General features: G+C 29.9%; 3 protein-coding genes across 4 annotated transcripts; 1 reads left to right on the top strand and 2 right to left on the bottom strand.

The window, feature by feature from the left end:
• The first annotated feature begins 4,303 nt into the window (after positions 1–4,303).
• LOC114174111 (ACT domain-containing protein ACR8-like) lies at positions 4,304–7,441 on the top strand. The gene is made up of 7 exons (XM_028058871.1): positions 4,304–4,543; positions 5,190–5,235; positions 5,357–5,471; positions 5,580–5,647; positions 5,765–6,331; positions 6,418–6,522; positions 6,616–7,441. The coding sequence occupies exons 1-7, from the start codon at positions 4,482–4,484 to the stop codon at positions 6,976–6,978; spliced, it is 1,326 nt and encodes a 441-aa protein (XP_027914672.1). The 5' UTR covers positions 4,304–4,481; the 3' UTR covers positions 6,979–7,441.
• A 2,668-nt stretch (positions 7,442–10,109) lies between these two features.
• On the bottom strand, positions 10,110–12,415 carry LOC114173253 (protein cornichon homolog 4-like). Of its 2 annotated transcripts, XM_028057527.1 has the most exons (6): positions 11,554–12,415; positions 11,275–11,456; positions 11,013–11,135; positions 10,789–10,916; positions 10,585–10,708; positions 10,110–10,298 (listed from the first exon to the last, which is right to left on the bottom strand). In XM_028057527.1, the coding sequence occupies exons 1-4, from the start codon at positions 11,623–11,625 to the stop codon at positions 10,892–10,894; spliced, it is 402 nt and encodes a 133-aa protein (XP_027913328.1). In that variant the 5' UTR covers positions 11,626–12,415; the 3' UTR covers positions 10,110–10,298; positions 10,585–10,708; positions 10,789–10,891. The 2 variants fall into 2 exon arrangements, with proteins under 2 accessions (XP_027913328.1, XP_027913327.1); XM_028057526.1 differs by lacking the exon at positions 10,110–10,298 and having other exon boundaries at positions 10,383–10,708.
• A 603-nt stretch (positions 12,416–13,018) lies between these two features.
• Positions 13,019–15,273, bottom strand: LOC114174349 (uncharacterized protein At4g22758). The gene is made up of 3 exons (XM_028059186.1): positions 14,837–15,273; positions 13,655–13,871; positions 13,019–13,515 (listed from the first exon to the last, which is right to left on the bottom strand). The coding sequence occupies exons 1-3, from the start codon at positions 15,107–15,109 to the stop codon at positions 13,268–13,270; spliced, it is 738 nt and encodes a 245-aa protein (XP_027914987.1). The 5' UTR covers positions 15,110–15,273; the 3' UTR covers positions 13,019–13,267.
• Positions 15,274–20,072: the final 4,799 nt, after the last annotated feature.

Here is a 20,072-nt window from a genome sequence, read left to right as displayed (position 1 = left end):
GGAGCAAAACATGCGGTGAGTGTCCCACGGAAAAACATGCGGCGCCGTTCGATTAAAGGTCTCCCACTCCGCTTCTCGTTCTTCTCCTCTCAACAGTTAATCTGAAAACCCTAAAACCCTAAATCGAAGTATCCTTGTTTGTCCTCGTACAATGTCCCTTAGTTTGTGTAAAGAGACACACAGTGTGTGGTGTGCCCCACACGCCTTTTTAGGAGGGATCTGTGTATATGTTTGGCATAAACCACGTCTCTTCCAGCTACACTTTCAACCATCTTTTTCTATTCCCCTCAACTAACCTGTCTTACAATTCTTTATTGTTTCTTGCAGGCCTTCAGCATGTTGTCTATCTTTCTTTTTCTTTCTTCTATTTGAAAGATTTTGTATGTATCTTCTGCGGATACCAATACCAATACATGCTGTATTCGTAAACCCTGGGACGTGTTTTCTGACTCTAAGGGTACCCACACCCTCTATTTCCTTGGCTCCCAACCGTACTTTCTTCGCAAATAGATCAAAAATAAAATTTAATTCTAATTTAATCTTACAAAATTAAATTGTAAAATTATAATTATATTTAATTATGTATTATAAATTAGTCTTATATCTGATTATCGTAAGACTTTCAACACTAAATATTATATTATATGCAAGTTAGGTACTAGTGCAAACACTTTTCATAAACTTTTAAGTGCTCATTTCTCTAATGAGTACGTGTGATTTCGTATGGTTCTGATTGTTCTATAATATGTTCCAAAGTTATATAACTTTTAGGAGTTCATGTGAATTGAAGTTTACATATACGTCAATTTTTAAAATGTTTAACATTTTCTTCTGAATGAAAAACAAATCCTCTTATAAGAGGTATTTGATAAACAATTTTTACTACCCTTCAGTTCTTTTTAGTCATCAATAACTTGAAGTAGCTTTTTTATAACTCTGACTTATAATTATCACAAGGTTAATTTTCATTAATAATGTCACTTTAATCATATCTCAATTTATTCTCTATCACAACTTAAACCACAGTGTATTCGATGTTAAACATTATCAATTAACTCAATATTTGTTCAAAAAATGTTAGGAATAGCAATAATGATATTTTTATTTATTTAACTCATTATTATATTAAAATAATTTATATAAGATAATTTAAATAATTTAAATATTTATTTTATTTCGTGATGGAATTCACTTCAGAAATATAGTCATTCAGGGGATTTACAAAATTTTTTTAAGCAATTTAACAAAACACCAAAAAATATATGTCTATAATAATTCTTTATAGTCTGTATCATGAATTTTCATCCTCAAAACAAATCATGCTTAATCATACAATTTTACATAATTAACCACAATGCATATAATTTAAATTAACAAAATCTAGCTCTCTTTTTTTATTTTAATTTTTAAACCCAATTTAAACATGTTTAACATGCAAAAATGCATGTATAACAACTCAAAAACATTTTAATTATTCAACACTCAATAACAACCCCAGAAAATTCTTAAATTAATCCAACTTAATCTTAAATGGAATCTTATTTGCAATAAAAAGTTGGACTAATTAATATAATTTTTTTAATCAATTAGACTCATAAACTTCAAAATATCCATACAAAGAGTCACAATTCCAATTATACCATTTAATGAAAAAGAATAATTTTCTCTAAAAAGTTAGAGAGAATAAAATAAAAAAATCTTTAGAAAAAGTGAATATTAATACTGTCTTTTATATATTTAATATAACTTGTATTTTTAATTAGATATAATCTTCTTTATTTTATTTTATTTTATGTACAGTAATCAGATACAATTTGGTTTTCTTATTAGTTTTTGTAACAATCTTTTCACTTAACAAATCAAAATTGGTTTTCTCCAAACACACAACTTCAAGTATAATTATATTTTATGATTTTATTACAAAATTATATTCAAATTTATAATGAATGCAAGGTTTATTTTACTATCAAATCTTACACGTTTATTTCAACATTTAATCATTTATTTGAGCTGATTTTTTTTTCAATAAGATAAATAATATCTACCTGATTTCCTAAGTACACATCACATTTGGTAGGTATTTAATCTGTAGATTGAGTTGAATTAATTTAAAGTATACACTATCAAAATAAAGACAAAAATTATAAACTATATTTTATATTTTTAAAATAAAAATATAATATATTAAATTACATATAATATTTAAATTAAATATTACTATTTAGTTTTTAACTTTACACAATTTATAATTAATATAAAATAATTTTGTTCATGATATATTAATATATTTTGTTATCTTTATTTGCTCTAAGATTAATAATATAATATAAATTATCTATAATTAACCTATCAACGTTATAAGATTAAAATTAATATATAAAAAAGAAATCATACACTCCAAATAAATTTAATTATTTTTTATAAAAATACGATGTTAAAAGTAAATAATTAAATAAAAAGTTAAAATAAATATAAATGATTGTATTTATATTAAATTTAAATAATATATACATACTGATTAAGTCGTTGTGTACTTCAAACAAGAATAATATCTCAATTCAAAACACTTTTTATTATTTTGATTCTGTTAATTAATATTTTCATTTGTTTAGCGTTAGTTAATTATAAAAGTTAACACAATCAGAAAACTAAAATTACTAAACACTCATGCAGAAACTAAAAACATTAAAATCAAACAATAATAACAATAATCCATTTAAAACTACAGAATATTTGAATAAAATAATTGTGATTTAATTACTTTGTAACAACTGAGGAAATATATATATATATATATATATATATATATATATATATATATATATAGTTATAAATTTTCAATATATTTCTTAAATATAACCTTAGATGATCTTATGTTTTAATGATAAATTTAATCGATAATGATCGAATATTGCTCTTAAAATGCAATATTCATGTGTATATAATTGAAAAATATGTTCAATAATATAATATTATAATATAATAATAAAAGGAAATAGCAGAGTTGGAGAAATACTGATTAAATCCACTACACACTAAAACTCTCAAACAAACAATAACTGGTTGCATTTAAGCATAGTTAATTATATTTATACATCATAAATGTAAATACATATTAATATTAATTAATATTAATATATTTTTGTGAGTTTTCCCCATCTGTCAAAACAAAACTTATTTTATTAATAAATAGAAATATACAATTATTATTATCATTTAAAGATAGTTACTATTAAAATAACTTCATTATCCATTTTTTTATCGATAATTTAGACAAATTCATATTTTTTTTAATTGATGAAAAAAAAGTTATAATGATTTTTTTATAGAAAGAAACAATAATTAGGATGAAAATTACTAAAATATTTACCATTCTGTAAATTGTAATTGTTATATGACACTTTTATATTTTAAAAACACAACATAGTTCTCTATTGTTAATTGTATAAAAAAATGAAAATCAATATAAGTACAGTTGTTTTTCTGAAAAATGTCTAATGGGATAATATTAATTTTGTGTGGACAAAGTAAAATTTTATTATGTAAAAATGAAACTGGGTACAAATTACCTCCACATATTTATATATTTTTTAAATATTGTCTTGTTTTTTTAAAAAAATAAATAAAAACACATTCTATAATTTAAAAAAAATGTTCTATATGTATTGTATCGATTAAAATTAAAATGAAAATAAACAACAATAAATATCAAGATGAAAATAAAAACAATAAAAAAATTATGATAATAAGCAAAGCAAAATATCAAAGAAGTGACTAAGACGAGTGAATGCTAAAGGAAAAGCCGAGATCCAAGCGGTGTTATCACGTGCACACGTCATCATTGAGGTGGCCAATCTCACCTTAATTACCAAGTTTACTCGATTCAGTTTTCAACTCAATCACGCCACGTGTTCAACCCTCTCTTAAAATGTTCCTACCTGTTGAGTAGAGAGGAAGTAAACCGACATGTGCAGATCCCACGTGTTGTCCATGCTGGATTGCTGATTGGTTTTAGAGGACACGTGTCATCCTGGTATGATTCAAGATTAGAGCGTTAATTAAAAGGATTTAACAAAATTATGGGGTGTGATTTGAAACAGAACAACCAAATTAGAAAGTTGGGTCAGCGGCAGGCGCTAGTCACGCCATGTGACAGTGCTGTGTGTTATCTTTCCCTGTGTTTAGACATGCTAGGGTTACCCTATACTAAATATTTTAAATTATATCAATAAAAAATTCCTCAAGATAAAATATCTTTAAAATATTGGTGCAAGATATATATAAGGGTGTTTCTTTGTAAACACGGAGGCAAATAGAGAGAGAAACAGAGTCACTGTTTGTTGCACACTCCATTAAGGGAAGAAGAAGAAGAAGAAGAGAGAAAAAAAGAAAAGAAAAAAGACTGTTAAATTTCATTCTGGTTCTGTTCTCATACAGATACAGAATCTTCCTTCTCTCTCTTGAAGAACCGCAACAGGGAAATGGAGTGGCCTGCGTGCACGGACGAGTACGAAAAGCTTGTTATACGAATGAGCACTCCCAGGTTTGTAAACCATTATACCACTCTTCATTTGTTGATTTTTTGCCTCTTTGATTCTTTTAGTTCAGACTATAGTTTGTAACTTGCCATGTTTTGCAACGATCTAGAAGTTTTGAAGCTGATTTTGTGTAATTTTAAGCCATCATTCAGTTCACTCTGGTTTTGTGTTGATTTATGGACACACTATACGATTTTCTGCAAAAAATTATTATTAAGCCATGATATTTTGTTCTTACTCCGACTGGTCGTGACCCCTTACTGATAATTCGAAACTAGGTGCTATTTTTTTTTTTGTGTTAGTTGATTTTTCAGGGAAATCCCTTGTTGGCAGACAAGAATGTTTCGTGTCTATGCCCTTTGCATTTGCTCTTCTTGCATCTAGTATTTCAAAGGATGTATATTTCTTTTTTTTTTTTTTTAAAAGAAAGTCACACCGACTTTTGAATTTGATTTGTCTGCTGCTACTATTTAACAGGTTTTTGACTTTTTTTAATTGCGTGTGGCCTTCTGCTCTTGTGAAACGTCACTGTTCCCTTTATTGCATTCTTTGTATCTTAATGTTTGGAGGAGAAATCACGGGACAGATCAATTTTGCTAACTCTGTTTTTTTTTTTTTTTTTTTTTTTTTTTTTTTTTTAATTTGAAACAGGGTTGTTATTGACAATTCCGTGTTCTCTTCAGCTACTCTTGTCAAGGTAACCTCCCCACGAAACTCTTGTCCAGATGGAAACAAGTTGTTCTAAAAATATTTTGTTTTCATGTAAAGAAAGAATAATCAATTAACAGTAGTCTTTTTTTGTTCAATGAATTTCACAGGTTGACAGTGCTAGAAGGCATGGTATTTTATTGGATGCTGTACAAGTGCTCACTGACCTGGACCTTTCTATAAAGAAAGCCTATATTTCTGCTGATGGCAAATGGTGTATGGATGGTAAGCCAATTGTTATTTCATTTTTTCATAATTGGTTTGGTTCAGGTTTCTTTTCCTGAGATGGGTAAATGCCTTGTGCACTTATATTTTTGCCTGTTCAATTGACAGTTTTTCATGTCACCGACCAGAATGGAAACAAGATAACGGATGAAAACGTTTTAAAATATATTGAGCAGGTATTTGATGGTCTTTACAAGTTCTAAATGAATTACAATTTCAATGTTCTCAAATAGAATTTTTTTTTTTTTTAAATCGTGTTTATTGTGTATCTAATCTGATTTTTCTCACGACAGTCACTTGGGAGCATTCAGTGTGGGAGAACCACCAGCTCTAATGGTCTCACTGCGCTGGAATTGACAGGAACTGACCGAGTTGGTCTTTTATCGGAGGTGTTTGCCGTACTGGCTGATCTTCAATGTGATGTGGTTGAGGCGAAGGTTTGGACTCACAATGGACGTATTGCTTCCTTGATCTATGTAAAAGACTCTAGTTCTGGGTCTACTATTGAGGACTCTCAGAAAATTAATAAGATTGAATTGCGCTTAAGAAATGTTTTGAAGGGAGACAATGACATTAGAAGTGCAAAAATTTCTGTTTCTATGGCTGCTATGCACACTGAAAGAAGGCTACACCAGATGATGTTTACAGACCGTGATTACGAAAGGACTCCCATTCTTGAGGTTACTTCTGATAAGCCAGTGGTGACAGTTCAGAATTGGGCAGGAAGGGGCTATTCAGTCGTGAATGTTCAGTGCAAAGATCGAACCAAGCTTTTATTCGATGTGGTATCCAATTTGACAGACATGGAATATGATGTTTTTCATGCAACTATTAACACAAATGATGACAGAGCATACTTGGTGATTATTCTATTTCCTTCCCTCAAAACTAGTTTATTCCCCTTCCTTAATTTGTGTTACTAAGTTTGTTCTGATCTTCACTGTAGGAGTTTTATATAAGACACAAGGATGGCACTCCAATTAGCTCAGAACCAGAGCGACAACGTGTAATCCAATGCCTAAAAGCTGCTGTGGAGAGAAGGGCATCTGAGGTACGTGCTTGTTTCCTCTGGCGTTTGTTTTGTTATTACCTACCTTCTGATATAAAGTGGTGAAGATTTTTATTTTGAATTATTTGATTGCAGGGTGTTCGGCTAGAGTTATGTAAAGAAGACAGGCAGGGGCTTCTAGCAGAAGTAATGAGAACTTTCCGCGAGAATGGTCTCAATGTGACCAGGGCTGAGATATCCACAGTAGGGAATATGGCTACAAATGTATTCTATGTAACTGATGCCATTGGAAATCCAGCTGATGCAAAAATTATCGAATCCCTGAGGCAGAAAATTGGGTTAAGCTACTTAGAAGTGAAGGAATTGCCGTTGGTAAATCATCAGGGGATGCAGAGAGAGGATCAAGCAGTTGGAATTGGTGGGGCAGTGTTGTTTTCCATAGGGAGTCTGGTGAAAAGAAATCTGTATAGTTTGGGATTAATCAAATCCTGTTCCTGAGTCAGGCTAAAACACAGGAACTTAGGGGGTGATGTTTTCTATGCATCTTTTTTGTAGCATACTATTCTTTGCTTCAGATTTGGGTTGTGTGCAGAAAGGTTGAAAGGTAGAATTTGGTGATGGCGGTTGTTTTAGTTGGTTGGGTTGGGTTTGGTAGGTGGAAACAGATAGGTAAATGTACAGCTGTGGTGGATTGGGGTGCCCACCGTTTTAAATGCTCCTTTTAATTAGAACAGATTTTGGTTATTGCGGAAAGGTGTTCAGAGCTCAGTTGGGAAGGTTGTTAATGTGAGAGAAGAATATAGAATTAGATTCCTGGTGGCAGAGGCACAAGTTTAGGTAGAGAAACAACAAATTGGGTTCATTGTTCCCTTAGCACTAGACTCGTGTACATATCCATATTTCCTCCTATTCTATGGTTTACTATTTCTAAATTCAACACTTTTTTTCTTTTCGCCTTTCACTCTTTACACCCCACATGTCACTTGTCTAACAAATATTCTATGTGAATGATTTTTATATTTATTTGTTATCTCTTAACAAAAGATAAGTTTTTTGTAAAATAAAAAATGAATTACATATAATTTGTTCACATTTTTTATGTTGGACGGTTTAAGTAGCATAAGCAATTGGCTTGTTTTAATTGTTGTTGAACATAAAGGTATAGAAAACAAAATAATTGACTTTAGTGCAATGTCCTTATCTATTGTAAGAAAAGTTAGACAATTGTACTTAGTTATTGGAATAATAAAATTTTGTGAAATAACGAAAAAGACTAGTGTGCTATCGTTGAATGAAAGGATATTAAATAAGTAATAAATTATATATTCTGAATATTTCAAAATGTCAATTAAGTTGAAACTAAAAGTTTTTTTTTTCTTCTACATTTGGTCAATTGAATGTATTCTAAAGCAACCAAAAAGGAGGCGTGAATGCATATTTTTGGTTTATACAGTCACATTTGGTCAATTCACCTCGATTGCTTTCAAAAGAATTCATCTTGATTATAGCAGGGTGGAAGAAACTTAATACTGGGTCTTTAATTAAATCTTGATTAACTTTGAAGACAAACAAAGATATCATCTTATGATTCGATGCAAAGGTTTTTATGTTGAAAATTTAGAAAAAGTGATATAGTTGATAGTGTGATCATACTGCATATTTGTATTTGCAGTTTGCTCTCCGTCAGCAATGACATATGAATCAATTAGCAACAAGTTCAGCAGTGTAAATCATGATGAATAAAAAAGTTTCGTCCAAAACCAAATGAATACAAATATGGGGAAAAACTTTACCTAACACCTAACTCTGTTTATATGAGTGAAACAGCAAGATATGGAGTTGCTGGACTATGGTCTATGCATGGACATAACGTGGCTAACATGCATGAATGAGGTGTTAGCGGTGGTGAGTGAAAAGGAAAGCATGTGGAAAAAAAAGGAAGAGGTGATAAAGGCCAATGAAGCAAAGTGTCGCAGTTGTAGGTGAGCTGATTTTGTTCCTTTTCGCAGTTTTCACATGCATTCTTTTGCGTTTGAAAACGAGCCTCAATGAAATTTGAACACTAAATGCGTTATGTCGTTGACTTTTAAGAATATTCAAATTTATAAATATATATAAAAAAAAATTATTTTATATCTGTTATTATTGTTTTTATTTTATTCATTACAATATATTTATTCTGCTAAATTTTCTTCATTCTTTAACATTACATTTTTTTCCGTCATTCCACTTCACTTCTAATTTCATTTTATTTTAATAAATATAAACTTACTTTATATATATATATATATATATATATATATATATATATATATATATATATATATATATATATATATATATATATATATACTGGTATACTAGTGTTCACACAGTTGCTCTGCCACACTTGTGTATACACATTTTTTAAATATATATGATATTATATTAGTAGGTGATGATAATGTAATGTTATTAAGTTAATATATAAAATAAAATTATATTTATTAAAAATAAAGTGAAATATATTAGAAAAGATGAGAGAATAATTGTTGATAAATAGAGAGAAAGAGAAGAGTAGAAATAGACGATTTTATAAAAATGTTTATAAAAATAATGGTCAATTTTTAAAAATTTAATAAATAATTACATTTTAAAGGGTAAAATTGATATTTTGAAACGTGAACACAAAAAAGAAATATTCTTTATATATTGTTATATATATTAATTTAAAAATATTTTAATATCATATTTATTATTATAATATTATAAATATGTACATACATGTACAACGTTAATAATAATAATAATCATTATTATTATTATTATATATTATTATTGTTATTATTTGACATTATATCAGTAAACTTATTAAAATAATATGTCAATAAATTTTATTTGTGTGTGTTTGTATAATATCTGTATAATATACATATATAAATTTTTAAAGAAAACAGATTTACTTTCTATCCACTGTGTAATTTACCTGTATATACTGTTTGTTCACAAAATTTGATAGTTTGTCAACATCAAATTGATAAACTGAACCATTTATTTTACTTAATCAACCGAACTATTGGAACTTAAAAAGTTATGAAAATCTTTAATTGATTATTGTCATAATTCTTGTTCACTATGGATCAGTTAATGTGTAAGACATATATCAGGCCAGTAACCAATGAACATATGTCATCTGAAGTGTGAATTAGTGACGAAGACAAAAATAAAAACAAACGAAAGGTAGATTATTAAAGAATTGGACAAAAAGTAAACAAAAGAAAAAGGTCAAAAGACAGAAACAAATGAAATGCCAACAATGGAACCTCTACGTAATATTTTCAGGATTTGTTTACCTTTGTTGTCTGGTAAGTTGGAAAGAAAGCAGAAAAAAAAAACAAAGAGCCAGTGACTGAAAATAAATCAACAAAAACATTTTAGTAATTTTCTATAGCAGCAAGCCTTACCCTTTGAAGACATTAGTGCCGTTGCATTTGCGAAAACATACGTTTGGAGTATGAACAATGATGCAAAGCCAAAGAAATAACAGTTAGAAAAAGAGAAGAAAATGATGTCAGTATTTTATTAAGAACAGATGTTGTTTTCCTTGTTCATATGAGTGATCCCATAATCTGATATAATAACGATAATGACAAGTCACCAAGTTGCGCAAATAAATTAGGCTCGCATTTTCAGCTGGCCAACAATGTTTGTTCATTAAACGTTACCATCCAAGTTGCACACTGCGTTGTTGTCTTTGATTACATTGTTTTATTTAATATTGTTTTGTACAAAAGATGATTGTTGGCTGCTTCTGGGAAGGATCTTGAACCGATATATGCCTGTTGTGTGCCAAAACCAACACGTTTTCAAATGAGATTATACAATGAATGCTAACATATTCAATAATGAGTCTAAGTTTTAAGTTGAATAAAAATAAGAAAATTAGTATTATATAAAAATTAAGATGTATAAATCCATTGTCTGGATCGGAAATGATTTCGGACCGTTGAAGTTAAGAATAGAGATGTACAAAAACTGATATCAAGAACACAGCATTGGTTCAATGACACAGCTACAACGCCAGAATTAGACTCTTGCACACAACATTGTCATAACTCCACATACCGCTGTTCCTGTAGGTTCAAGAATCAACACACTTTCGTTCTGATTCTGAGAATTAACATAAGCTTGTAATGTGGATGCCGATTCAATCTTCTTTCCGAAGCAATCTAACTTGAATTTTTCCCTTCTGAAAAACACAACCAAAATACTATTCTTTACCACTTTTTATGAGTATCAACAAACAATCAACACAGGCCAGTAACTCACCTCTAAAGTTCACGATAACAGTATGAAAAGTAATTAACTGTGCTCTAGCGCACGCTTCTGTGAGTTTGCAGAACCCCATGATACAAGCAATCACCTACAGTTGCTACTCCAGTGATGAGTAAATCATCCTGCAACAGGATTAACAATTATGATATAAAAACATCCATTTTAACAAAATCTATATAAAATGGAGAGACAACGAAGCGTTTTCAAATTAACGTTACCAGAATACAGAGAGGAAAAGGGTAAAAACAAGGTAGAAGAATTTGACTAGCCGTTGCTTCTTTTCCCAATGGAGCAGGTTGAATATCTCAGTTACATCGATCAAATGCCTTCTTTGTCTATACCTGATGATCAAAGGATTAAAACATGCTATCAATATACCAACTTGTATGCAACTATATCTACACCATGCAATGGAAAGCTAATCCCAAACTTGTAACAATGAAGCAGGAAAAGTTATCTGTAGAATCGATAGAAACTTACAATCGAACGTTGAACAAAAGATAAGGAGCACAGAAGAGTGCCATTATCCAATGCTGAGTAACAAGGTAGAACAAGCATAGGGCAGCTTGGGTAGCAAACTCAGGCAAAACCACCTTATTGATTCGAGAAGAGGAGTCATAAGGATTTATATAATCAAATTCTAGGTCTGCTAGGGACATTAGCTGCAACAAACGTGAAACAATCACGTAAGAGATTGTTTTTCCATATCATATAAGATTGAAGAAAGAGTTGGAAGATGATGATGAAGAAGAAGAAAACCTGGTATGTGACGAGGACAAGCAAGGCGATGAGGAGGAAGAAGGAGATGAGCCAAGCAAATAGATCGTCCATTGTCTCTTCTTCTCCTTCTTCCCCCCTTCGGCGTACGTTAGCCGGAGCCTCTCCCTAGTACGTCCGCAGTTTGCACGTCTTCGCCTTCCTCTACATTTCTAGGCCATGCACGCCATGTACGCCATTCACGCAACACCACTAACTCAAACAACCATGTCCCTTTTTCTAGGTTACTTTGTTAAATGCTATTCATCCAATATTCTTCTGTAAGGTTCAGGTTTAACTGTGTTTTTAATCCAAATAACATTACCAAAACATAATTAATAATCCTTCCATTTTATCTTCTAAAAGTCCAGATTTTGACATTTGTTGGTATCGTATTCTGTGATGGATGCAATACTAATGTCTGATATCTTTTAAGAAAACTGTATCTTTTACAACAAACTTTAGAGATAAAAATTGCGACTTTAGATTTTGGATTTTTTTACAGAAATCAAAACTCAAATTTGCAAATTTTATAAAGAGAAATTTTAAAAATTAAAATTAAAATTCTCTATGGTTTAAGAATTAAAAAAGTATTTATATTTTATTACTAATATTCTCTCATTACATACATTCATATGTTAACATGACTAATATTAACCCAAACTTCTATCATTGGAGTACAATTATTATGTCATCTGGTTTTCCTCACTTAATTTTCGATTAATTTATGTTTCACAAACATCACTTTTTTTTATTCCTTTCTAAATTTAAGTTTGTTTTTGTATTAATTTGTTCAAACAAGTAGTAATAAAAAGTTGTTTTAATTTCAAAAAAAATAAAAAAAGCGTTTTATTACACATATAAGATATGAAATATATAAAATGCATTATTATAATATTAATGGAAACCTAGTATTTATTTTTTTTATTCTAGAAAAAATTATTAAACTATAAAATAATTATAAAAATAAACAAGTTACATATTTTTTATTAAATAACTTGTTAATATAAATAATCATTTGAATTTAAGAAAGTAGTTATTAAAAGGTTAAAATAGATAACTGTTTTAATTTACAAAATAATTAAATTTGAATTAACCGTCTTGAGTAAAAATAGAAATATAATTATTTTAGTTTAAAATAACAGATTAACAGTTTATATACATATACATATATAATACGTTTTACTTGATTGAAATTTTTATTAGCTTTTAGTTACTTACAACAGATTTTAATTTTGTCTTAAATTCGATTATTTTAAATATTTTATTTTATTGAAATTATTAATGAAAAAGTGTATTAAAATATTTACTTATTAATTAAAAAATTAGTACTATACACATTAAATTTTGGAATTCATACGATAGACGGGAGACTTAACAGCGTCTCTAAAGCAACATTGATTTATTTTTTTATACATTCTCTGCCACATTGTATTTTTTTTGTACTGTATCCCGTTCAAAAACTATATTTTTAAACAATAAATCTTCTATAAATTTTGCAAAGTATCTTACACATCTCTTATCATTCACAATAATAATCATCACTGTAAATTACATGAGAAATTATTATATTTCAATCATTGATATGTGAGAAAAATGATTACGTCTAAAAAAATCGAAAATCTAAAAAATGGTAAAGGTAATGAAAGGTTGAAAGGCAACATAATAAAAGTTGTTGCTTTTCCCCATCATTGATTGAAGAGATTTGTGAGCGTCCTCACTGGGAGCAAACAACAATGTTCCAAAGACGCTGAGCTCTTCTTACAATTTTGCTAATCTTGCGGGCAAAGAAAGAAGGGATGAAGAATGAAGGAGGATTTGGTAGGGATGGAGTAGAGGCACGACTCACTAATAGGGGAGCACTTCCCGAATGAAATGAACTCAAAATAGAAGAAGCATCGCTATTCTTCCGCAGATAAAAACTTCTACTACCCACATCCGCAATCACTTCTGATTTATCCAAACCTTCCAACCAAAGTTCATAATCCAAATAAATAATCTCTCCAATAAAATCCTCTTCACCACCATCTTAGGGGTTAAATAAAATTATACTACTATTTATAACTTTACTATTAGTTCTGGAAATGTTCAAAATTTGACTTACTCTGGAGACTGAAATGAGAGTGATGCAATTCGAATGAAGATGTCATACTAGGATTGATATTGGGGCTCCTTCCTTCTTCTCTATATTTATCTACCACAAGCTTGATTGTGTCGTCCACACTGGAACCCAGTTTAACCATGGCTCGAACTGGCCCTGGACTTCCCTCAACGGTCACATTAACTACCACCTTAGCCTCTTTGTCGTACCCCTTTATTATCTAATAATATAATAACACATCACCAATCACTGTGCTTCACCAAGTTTAGCATGCCAATTAGTCTTTATTTTTAGTAGTCATTGGTTAAAAGCCATGCATACTACGTCACTAAGTCTAATATTTAAATCCTTATCACTTGAGGTGCTATAGATTATTAAATTACACACACCATGTTCATTTAACCCCAAATGGCATAAACAAAAAGACATTCCATGCTGATAAAAGATTTAAGTAATCAAACATCGTAATTACTTTCTTAAAAAATAACTCACAATAAAGTTGTTTTATGCAAGGTTGGTCTGACTAAATTGTGAGATGCTGTACTACTAGCGATCACTCTCATGCATAAATTTAAATTATGTTCGTGGTTTGGAATCTTGATAAACTCGGTAGATAAGGTATGCTTGATATGATATTCTTCACGCCATCTCTAAAGTTTTTCAGGCTATTAATATTCTTGCGTAAACTAAAAGCAAAACCAATGGCAAGTTTGAGAGACAACGAGAGAAAAAAAAAAAAAAAACTCTCTCCCTCACGTTTGACCCTGCTCTGTCTTAAACCTTACAGAACAATAACAGTGCTTGGCCAAAACTTCAGGATTGATTCCAATTTTGGACCACATGATAAAAGAAATACAGTTTAGATTAGCTTAGTTATTCATACCAAACTTCCCTTTCGGGTTTTCCTCAAACGAAAAGAAACGTCTTAGACAGACTCTCGCTGATCAGACAGCAGATTAAGCAACCTTGTCATGCAAGATATATGAAAGGATTTATCAAAATTAGATGTTTATCCCATCCCACCAACGCAATTTATAATCATTCAACCCTATCCGGAGAGCAAATTATGTTCGTTGAAAATCGTTGCAAAAAGCGAACATTTCTACTTTCATGACAATGATAATAATAAGTAATTAATTAATTAATTAAAACGAAGAAGGAGCGTTTAGTAAAGTTGAGAGTAACCTGTTTAGTGTGAATCCGCGGAGAGGAAAGGGGAGAAGGGGAAGAGAGAAAGGCGTCAGAAAACGTTTTAGGTCGGAAAAACGTTCCACTATTCCAATAATGGCCGTGAGCATCGCCGTTTTCTCGTCGTGTAAGCAGAGGCGCCGATGAGCAGCGCTTCAAGACCTTGACAGGCTTCGGCTTGTTGTTCGTCCGGCGACGGGGCGACGGCAACGGTTGCCGCGGCTTATTTCTCCGAACCGAACCAACCGGCGAACTTGTCCTTGGAGACATAGAATTGGAGTCAAATTAGAGGGATTGAATTGGATGCGTGAATAGAAGTTAAAAGAGAATGTATCGGTAGTTGCGTGAATAGAATTTGAAGTGAGGTTAAACAGAGAATGGTTGTTGATGTGGACTTTCTTTCTGATTATCTTTCCATTAACTTCTCTTCTTTAATATCTCTAATCTACCATTCTTCATATCTTGCATTCCTTGCCCCCACCTGCAAGATGGTCCCGCAATCTTTTTTTTATTATTTAATAATTTCATATACTTCTTTTCGGCTTCTTTATTTTAAATTTTAATTATTACTCTTTTTTTCGGAAAATGTCAATTTTCGGAAAAATTATTAATAGGAGAAAAATTCGACATAAAAAATATTAACGTCATATATCAGGTAAGTTTAGTTTTCTCCCAATTCCATTTTATGATAGTAAAAAACTGTTAATAAACACTAAATTTTAGTTTTCTCTCATTATAATAACATCTCAATAAAACATAAATTACAGTATATTTCATTCCAAACTAATATATACAGTATAAATAAAGTAGTTATGAGCTATGAACAAGCCAAGCTTTCGGCACCGACCATCCATTACTTTATATACTTTTCTTTCCCACTAGGTAATAATGCATATAGTGATTTTTGGTGATAAAATAAACATTTTTTTTTTACGAAATCTTGTCTATTTTTCATTTGCCCAATGGTCCGTCCGGCCCACATATACACCTCACTAGACAAATCTGTATAGCCCAATTTGGTCCATTTCTTAATAGATTGACCTGGTCCTGTATGGCTTAATGCTGTTCTAACCTGTTTCAAAAGTAAAAAATCAATAATATATATATATATATATATATATATATATATATATATGTGTGTGTGTGTGTGTGTGTGTACTTTAAAAATTTTAATCATATTAGTAAAAATAATTTTAAATTTAAATATGAAAGTTTAAAAATATAATATCGTTTTATAAAATATACCGACATCATTATGGGTCCATCAAATTATATCCACATATGGATTTGACCTAAGCTTATTTGGCTCACATGCTAACACATCAAACAAAATAGAATAAAATCCTAATTTTACAGTTTTAAAATATTCAAATTGAATATGATATCTCCAACGGGATAATATATTTATCACGGGTTGGTTTCATCGTAAGAGTTAAATTATTCTTCATTTTCTAATAGTTAAATATATATATATATATATATATATATATATATATATATATATATATATATATATATATACCTGGCCCAATAATCATATTGGGCCGATGGATATGCCAGCTCAAATAAACCCATTGAATGCGATTGATCCAATCAAACCACACAATATCTACTAAAAACGTCCCGGCTCAAATATCTATATATCCAGAATATATGTAAATAAATATCGACAGTTTCATTACATAATCTCACAATCTTCATAATATATTGAAATAAAATATTAAAACAAATTGAGTTTTTACCTCACAATTCAAATCTATTTTAAAATAAATAAAAGATTGTTAGGGATTATTTTATGTGTAAGTTAATTTTAATTTATAGATAAAATATTTTCTTTGTATTTAAAATAGTTTTTTAAATACTTTAACATTAAGCATTTATCAATATGACTAATAACTAAATGATATCAATAAATTTGAATGATTAGATATTTTGAAATATATAACCAAAATAAATATTTAAACATGTAAATACTTGTTTATATAAAAAAAATAAACAATTAAACATGTAAATGGCACCGTAATTAAAATTCATAAAAGCATTATAATGAAACTCGTAATAAAAAATATACTTAAAGATAAATAATATGTTCAATTTAACATAAATAATTGCGAGAGTTGTGTGAAATGTATACTGAAACCAAGAAACACAGAGGTAAAATAATACTGAGACGATGAGAAATGTGAAAGTGGTATTTTATAAACTGTGTATTCTGATATACGTGACTTAATTTCGAAACATAAAGTACAAAATTGAAAAAAAAAATAAAAAAATCGACATTTGGTAAAATAATATAAACTTTTCAAACAATTAAAATCAATATTTTCGTCCTATATTTTTTGATTGACGTTTCAAATTTTTAACGAGTAGAAAAGATAAATATTATATATTTTTAAATATGCTAAAATTTGAAAAATGTATCATCCATGTTAAGATACCAAATTGGATATGATTAAAATATTGGATTATCAACTTATCATTCAATCCAAACATCTTTGCTTAATTTTACAAACTTGTTTAAAATTTTCAATTTATTAAACATTGAAATATTTATTATAAGAAATAAAAAAAAATGTTAGTTTGAGAGTCTCTAAACTAAAACCTAAGCAAGACGAATTAGACTTTTGACTGAGTCTACATTTTTAAAGTGTGATGAAGTAATCCAACTTATATTTTGTGAATTAAGTGCAGGATAAATCTAAACAAATAGAACTAACCTATATTATCACTCTTATATCAAAGTTACAAATTTTAAGAAAAGTGATCAAAACTTATGATAAATTATAATAATATATATATATAATATGAGAAATAATATTTGAATAAAAATATATATGAAATTATATTTATAATGTATATTTTCAAAAGAGAGAAGTTTGGAAAGAAGAAATGAGATAAAACTTTGAAGAATAAAAATTGATTTCAGAAATAAAATATAAGCCCGTCTAGCTCAGTTGGTAAAGCGCAAGGCTCTTAATCTTGTGGTCGTGGATTCGAGCTTCAAAAACCTCATTTCAAATTTCACTCACTTTATAAAAGTGGTTCAGGAAAAAGCGAGATATGGGACAACAAATAACAAAAATTGGAAGATCAAATTTGAGTGCATGAGATTTAGATTAGAAACCTCATTATTGGTGGTGACCAAATAATAGTCTTCAATACTTTATGGCTTTCTTTTTTTATGGCATAATTAGGAATTTGAGTTTTTGAATCTTCGCCGTACGCGTGGTGATCATGGGAAGACACCTCATCCATTTTTGGAATTTCAGATCATGACCGCTAAAAACATTTATGTATCTTCTTACTTTTCTCCCCTCTTTCTTTTCACTTTCCACCACCTTTTCATTCTCACCTATAACATATAATAACGTTCGGCTCCCAAAATCATCAAGATAACATCATTATATTTAAATTATTTTCTACGTATGAATTAAAGAATTAGAAAAATATATATTTAAATTGTTCTCAATTTTTAAATAATGATGTGAAATTCAGTGTACAGAAGAAACATTAGATATTTCAAAATTTAGAACTAATAAAATTTTATGATGGATTAAATTTAGTAAAAAATATGTGTATTGGTAATGTATATAAAGATTACTAACATACGATTATTTGAGCAAGAAAAAAAAGTTATTGGTAAAATTTTAAATGTGAGTTTAAATCTAGTATTGGTTAAAAATGAAAAAATTTAGCACTATTTATAAATAAAGACTCATATATTTTTTTCTTAAAATTTTGAATTAAAACTGATGTCAATATTTTATATAATTAAACTCATATTTTATTGACGTTCGTTCCCTCCCATAAAATTTCTCCCATCAAACTTAATACTTATTACATACGGTGTTCCTAATGCAACAAGTTCATACGGCAGTTATGTGCAAAGATAAAGTGATTGATTTGGTTATTGTGATGTTTATGGTAAGAATTTGAGGGTTTTCCAGATAAAATGATTTACTTTATACAACATGATGATCTCTGTGGGCCAATATTGCCTCTCTTTTTTCTTCTTTCTTTTTACATATGAAATATCTACATTAGTGCTGTTGTATCTGTAGGTCTGATGCTCCCTCTCACCCACGTTTTTCCACATAAAGTGAATGTAACTTCATGTATTTTTTTATTTTAAAACAATGTATTATTAATGCCGTATTTTTTTATAGTTCTATCTATAATAGAAATTAACTAATATATCATTTCCATATGTTGGAATATTTTTTAAAACATAAAAGTCTATCCGTTCTTTTATCCTTTTTCAAACAATTTTCTACACAATTATATTGTTGTTTTTATATGTTTTAAATAAATTAGTTTGACCCAACAAATATTATCTCCTCTTATTTTTAAATTAAATGACTTTATTTAAAATCGACCTAAATTTTACGGAAGTTCAGCTTTCTGAGAGTCTAAATATATATGCAACAATTTTGTAGCATTTGTAACGTCCCATTTAATTTATAAACGAAATTAAAGGAAACGCCACACATAAGATAGTATAACAACGCAGTCCTGGGGTTCATGACGTCACCCCTACAAAACCAGGCACACCACAATGCCAACTAAAAACAGGATAATCGTTTACTTAAGAGTTTACAATCTAACAACTACGAGTACAGGGGCCATAGCCCTAAGGAAAACATGAAAAGAAGAAGCGTGAGATCTAGCCCAGATGGCTAAGCTGCTGGATCACCGTTTCCCTGCTGACCACGAGAACTTCGCCCATCTGCTCCCATCAACCAAGTCGATGATCATCGCAAGAAAGAACAGCCACATACATCACAACCATGCAACAAAACGGGTAAGCTAGAGCCAATCAACATATTCAACATGCAATCAAATATATTCTCATCATCTCATCCACATAGCAACCAAACATGTTATGACTCTTCATTCAATACACTACGACTCGACTCGACTCATCCGGATACGTATAACTTAGTCGGATTCAGCGGATGCTTGCGCTTGTGGTGGATACCCCTGCTCGACCCTGAGCTGCTCGATCCTGAGCTATGTGATACCAGTGTTACAATGAATCAAAATCTCTCCCACCACAAGGTTAGCCCTTAGTGAGTTTCAGGCCTCCTGCTACTCCCACCACAAGAGTCAGTCCACTCTAAGTGAGACTAACTGGCTCCTAGGAGCGTCAGGATGCAACCTTACCTTGAATCCTTACCTAGTTATACCGATGGGGCACCACCATGAACATCCACTAGCAGGGGCCATGGAATTA

The sequence above is a fragment of the Vigna unguiculata genome, chromosome 2 (genome assembly GCF_004118075.2).
Source record: "Vigna unguiculata cultivar IT97K-499-35 chromosome 2, ASM411807v1, whole genome shotgun sequence".
Lineage (NCBI taxonomy): Eukaryota > Viridiplantae > Streptophyta > Magnoliopsida > Fabales > Fabaceae > Vigna > Vigna unguiculata.
The sequence above is the reverse complement of the archived record's forward strand: the minus strand, read 5'-3'. Positions and strand labels throughout refer to the sequence as shown.

Coding starts and splice junctions, on each gene's coding strand:
- LOC114174111 (XM_028058871.1), top strand. CDS start 4,482: ATGGAGTGGCCTGCGTGCACGGACGAGTACGAAAAGCTTGTTATACGA. Junction 5,472..5,579: donor TGGCAAATGGTGTATGGATG/GTAAGCCAATTG, acceptor TTCAATTGACAG/TTTTTCATGTCACCGACCAG. Junction 5,648..5,764: donor TTTTAAAATATATTGAGCAG/GTATTTGATGGT, acceptor TTCTCACGACAG/TCACTTGGGAGCATTCAGTG.
- LOC114173253 (XM_028057527.1), bottom strand. CDS start 11,625: ATGGACGATCTATTTGCTTGGCTCATCTCCTTCTTCCTCCTCATCGCC. Junction 11,136..11,274: donor CTTTTGTTCAACGTTCGATT/GTAAGTTTCTAT, acceptor TTTGATCATCAG/GTATAGACAAAGAAGGCATT. Junction 10,917..11,012: donor CTTTTCCTCTCTGTATTCTG/GTAACGTTAATT, acceptor ATCCTGTTGCAG/GATGATTTACTCATCACTGG.
- LOC114174349 (XM_028059186.1), bottom strand. CDS start 15,109: ATGTCTCCAAGGACAAGTTCGCCGGTTGGTTCGGTTCGGAGAAATAAG. Junction 13,872..14,836: donor CGCGGATTCACACTAAACAG/GTTACTCTCAAC, acceptor TTATATTATTAG/ATAATAAAGGGGTACGACAA. Junction 13,516..13,654: donor CTCTCATTTCAGTCTCCAGA/GTAAGTCAAATT, acceptor TTTGGTTGGAAG/GTTTGGATAAATCAGAAGTG.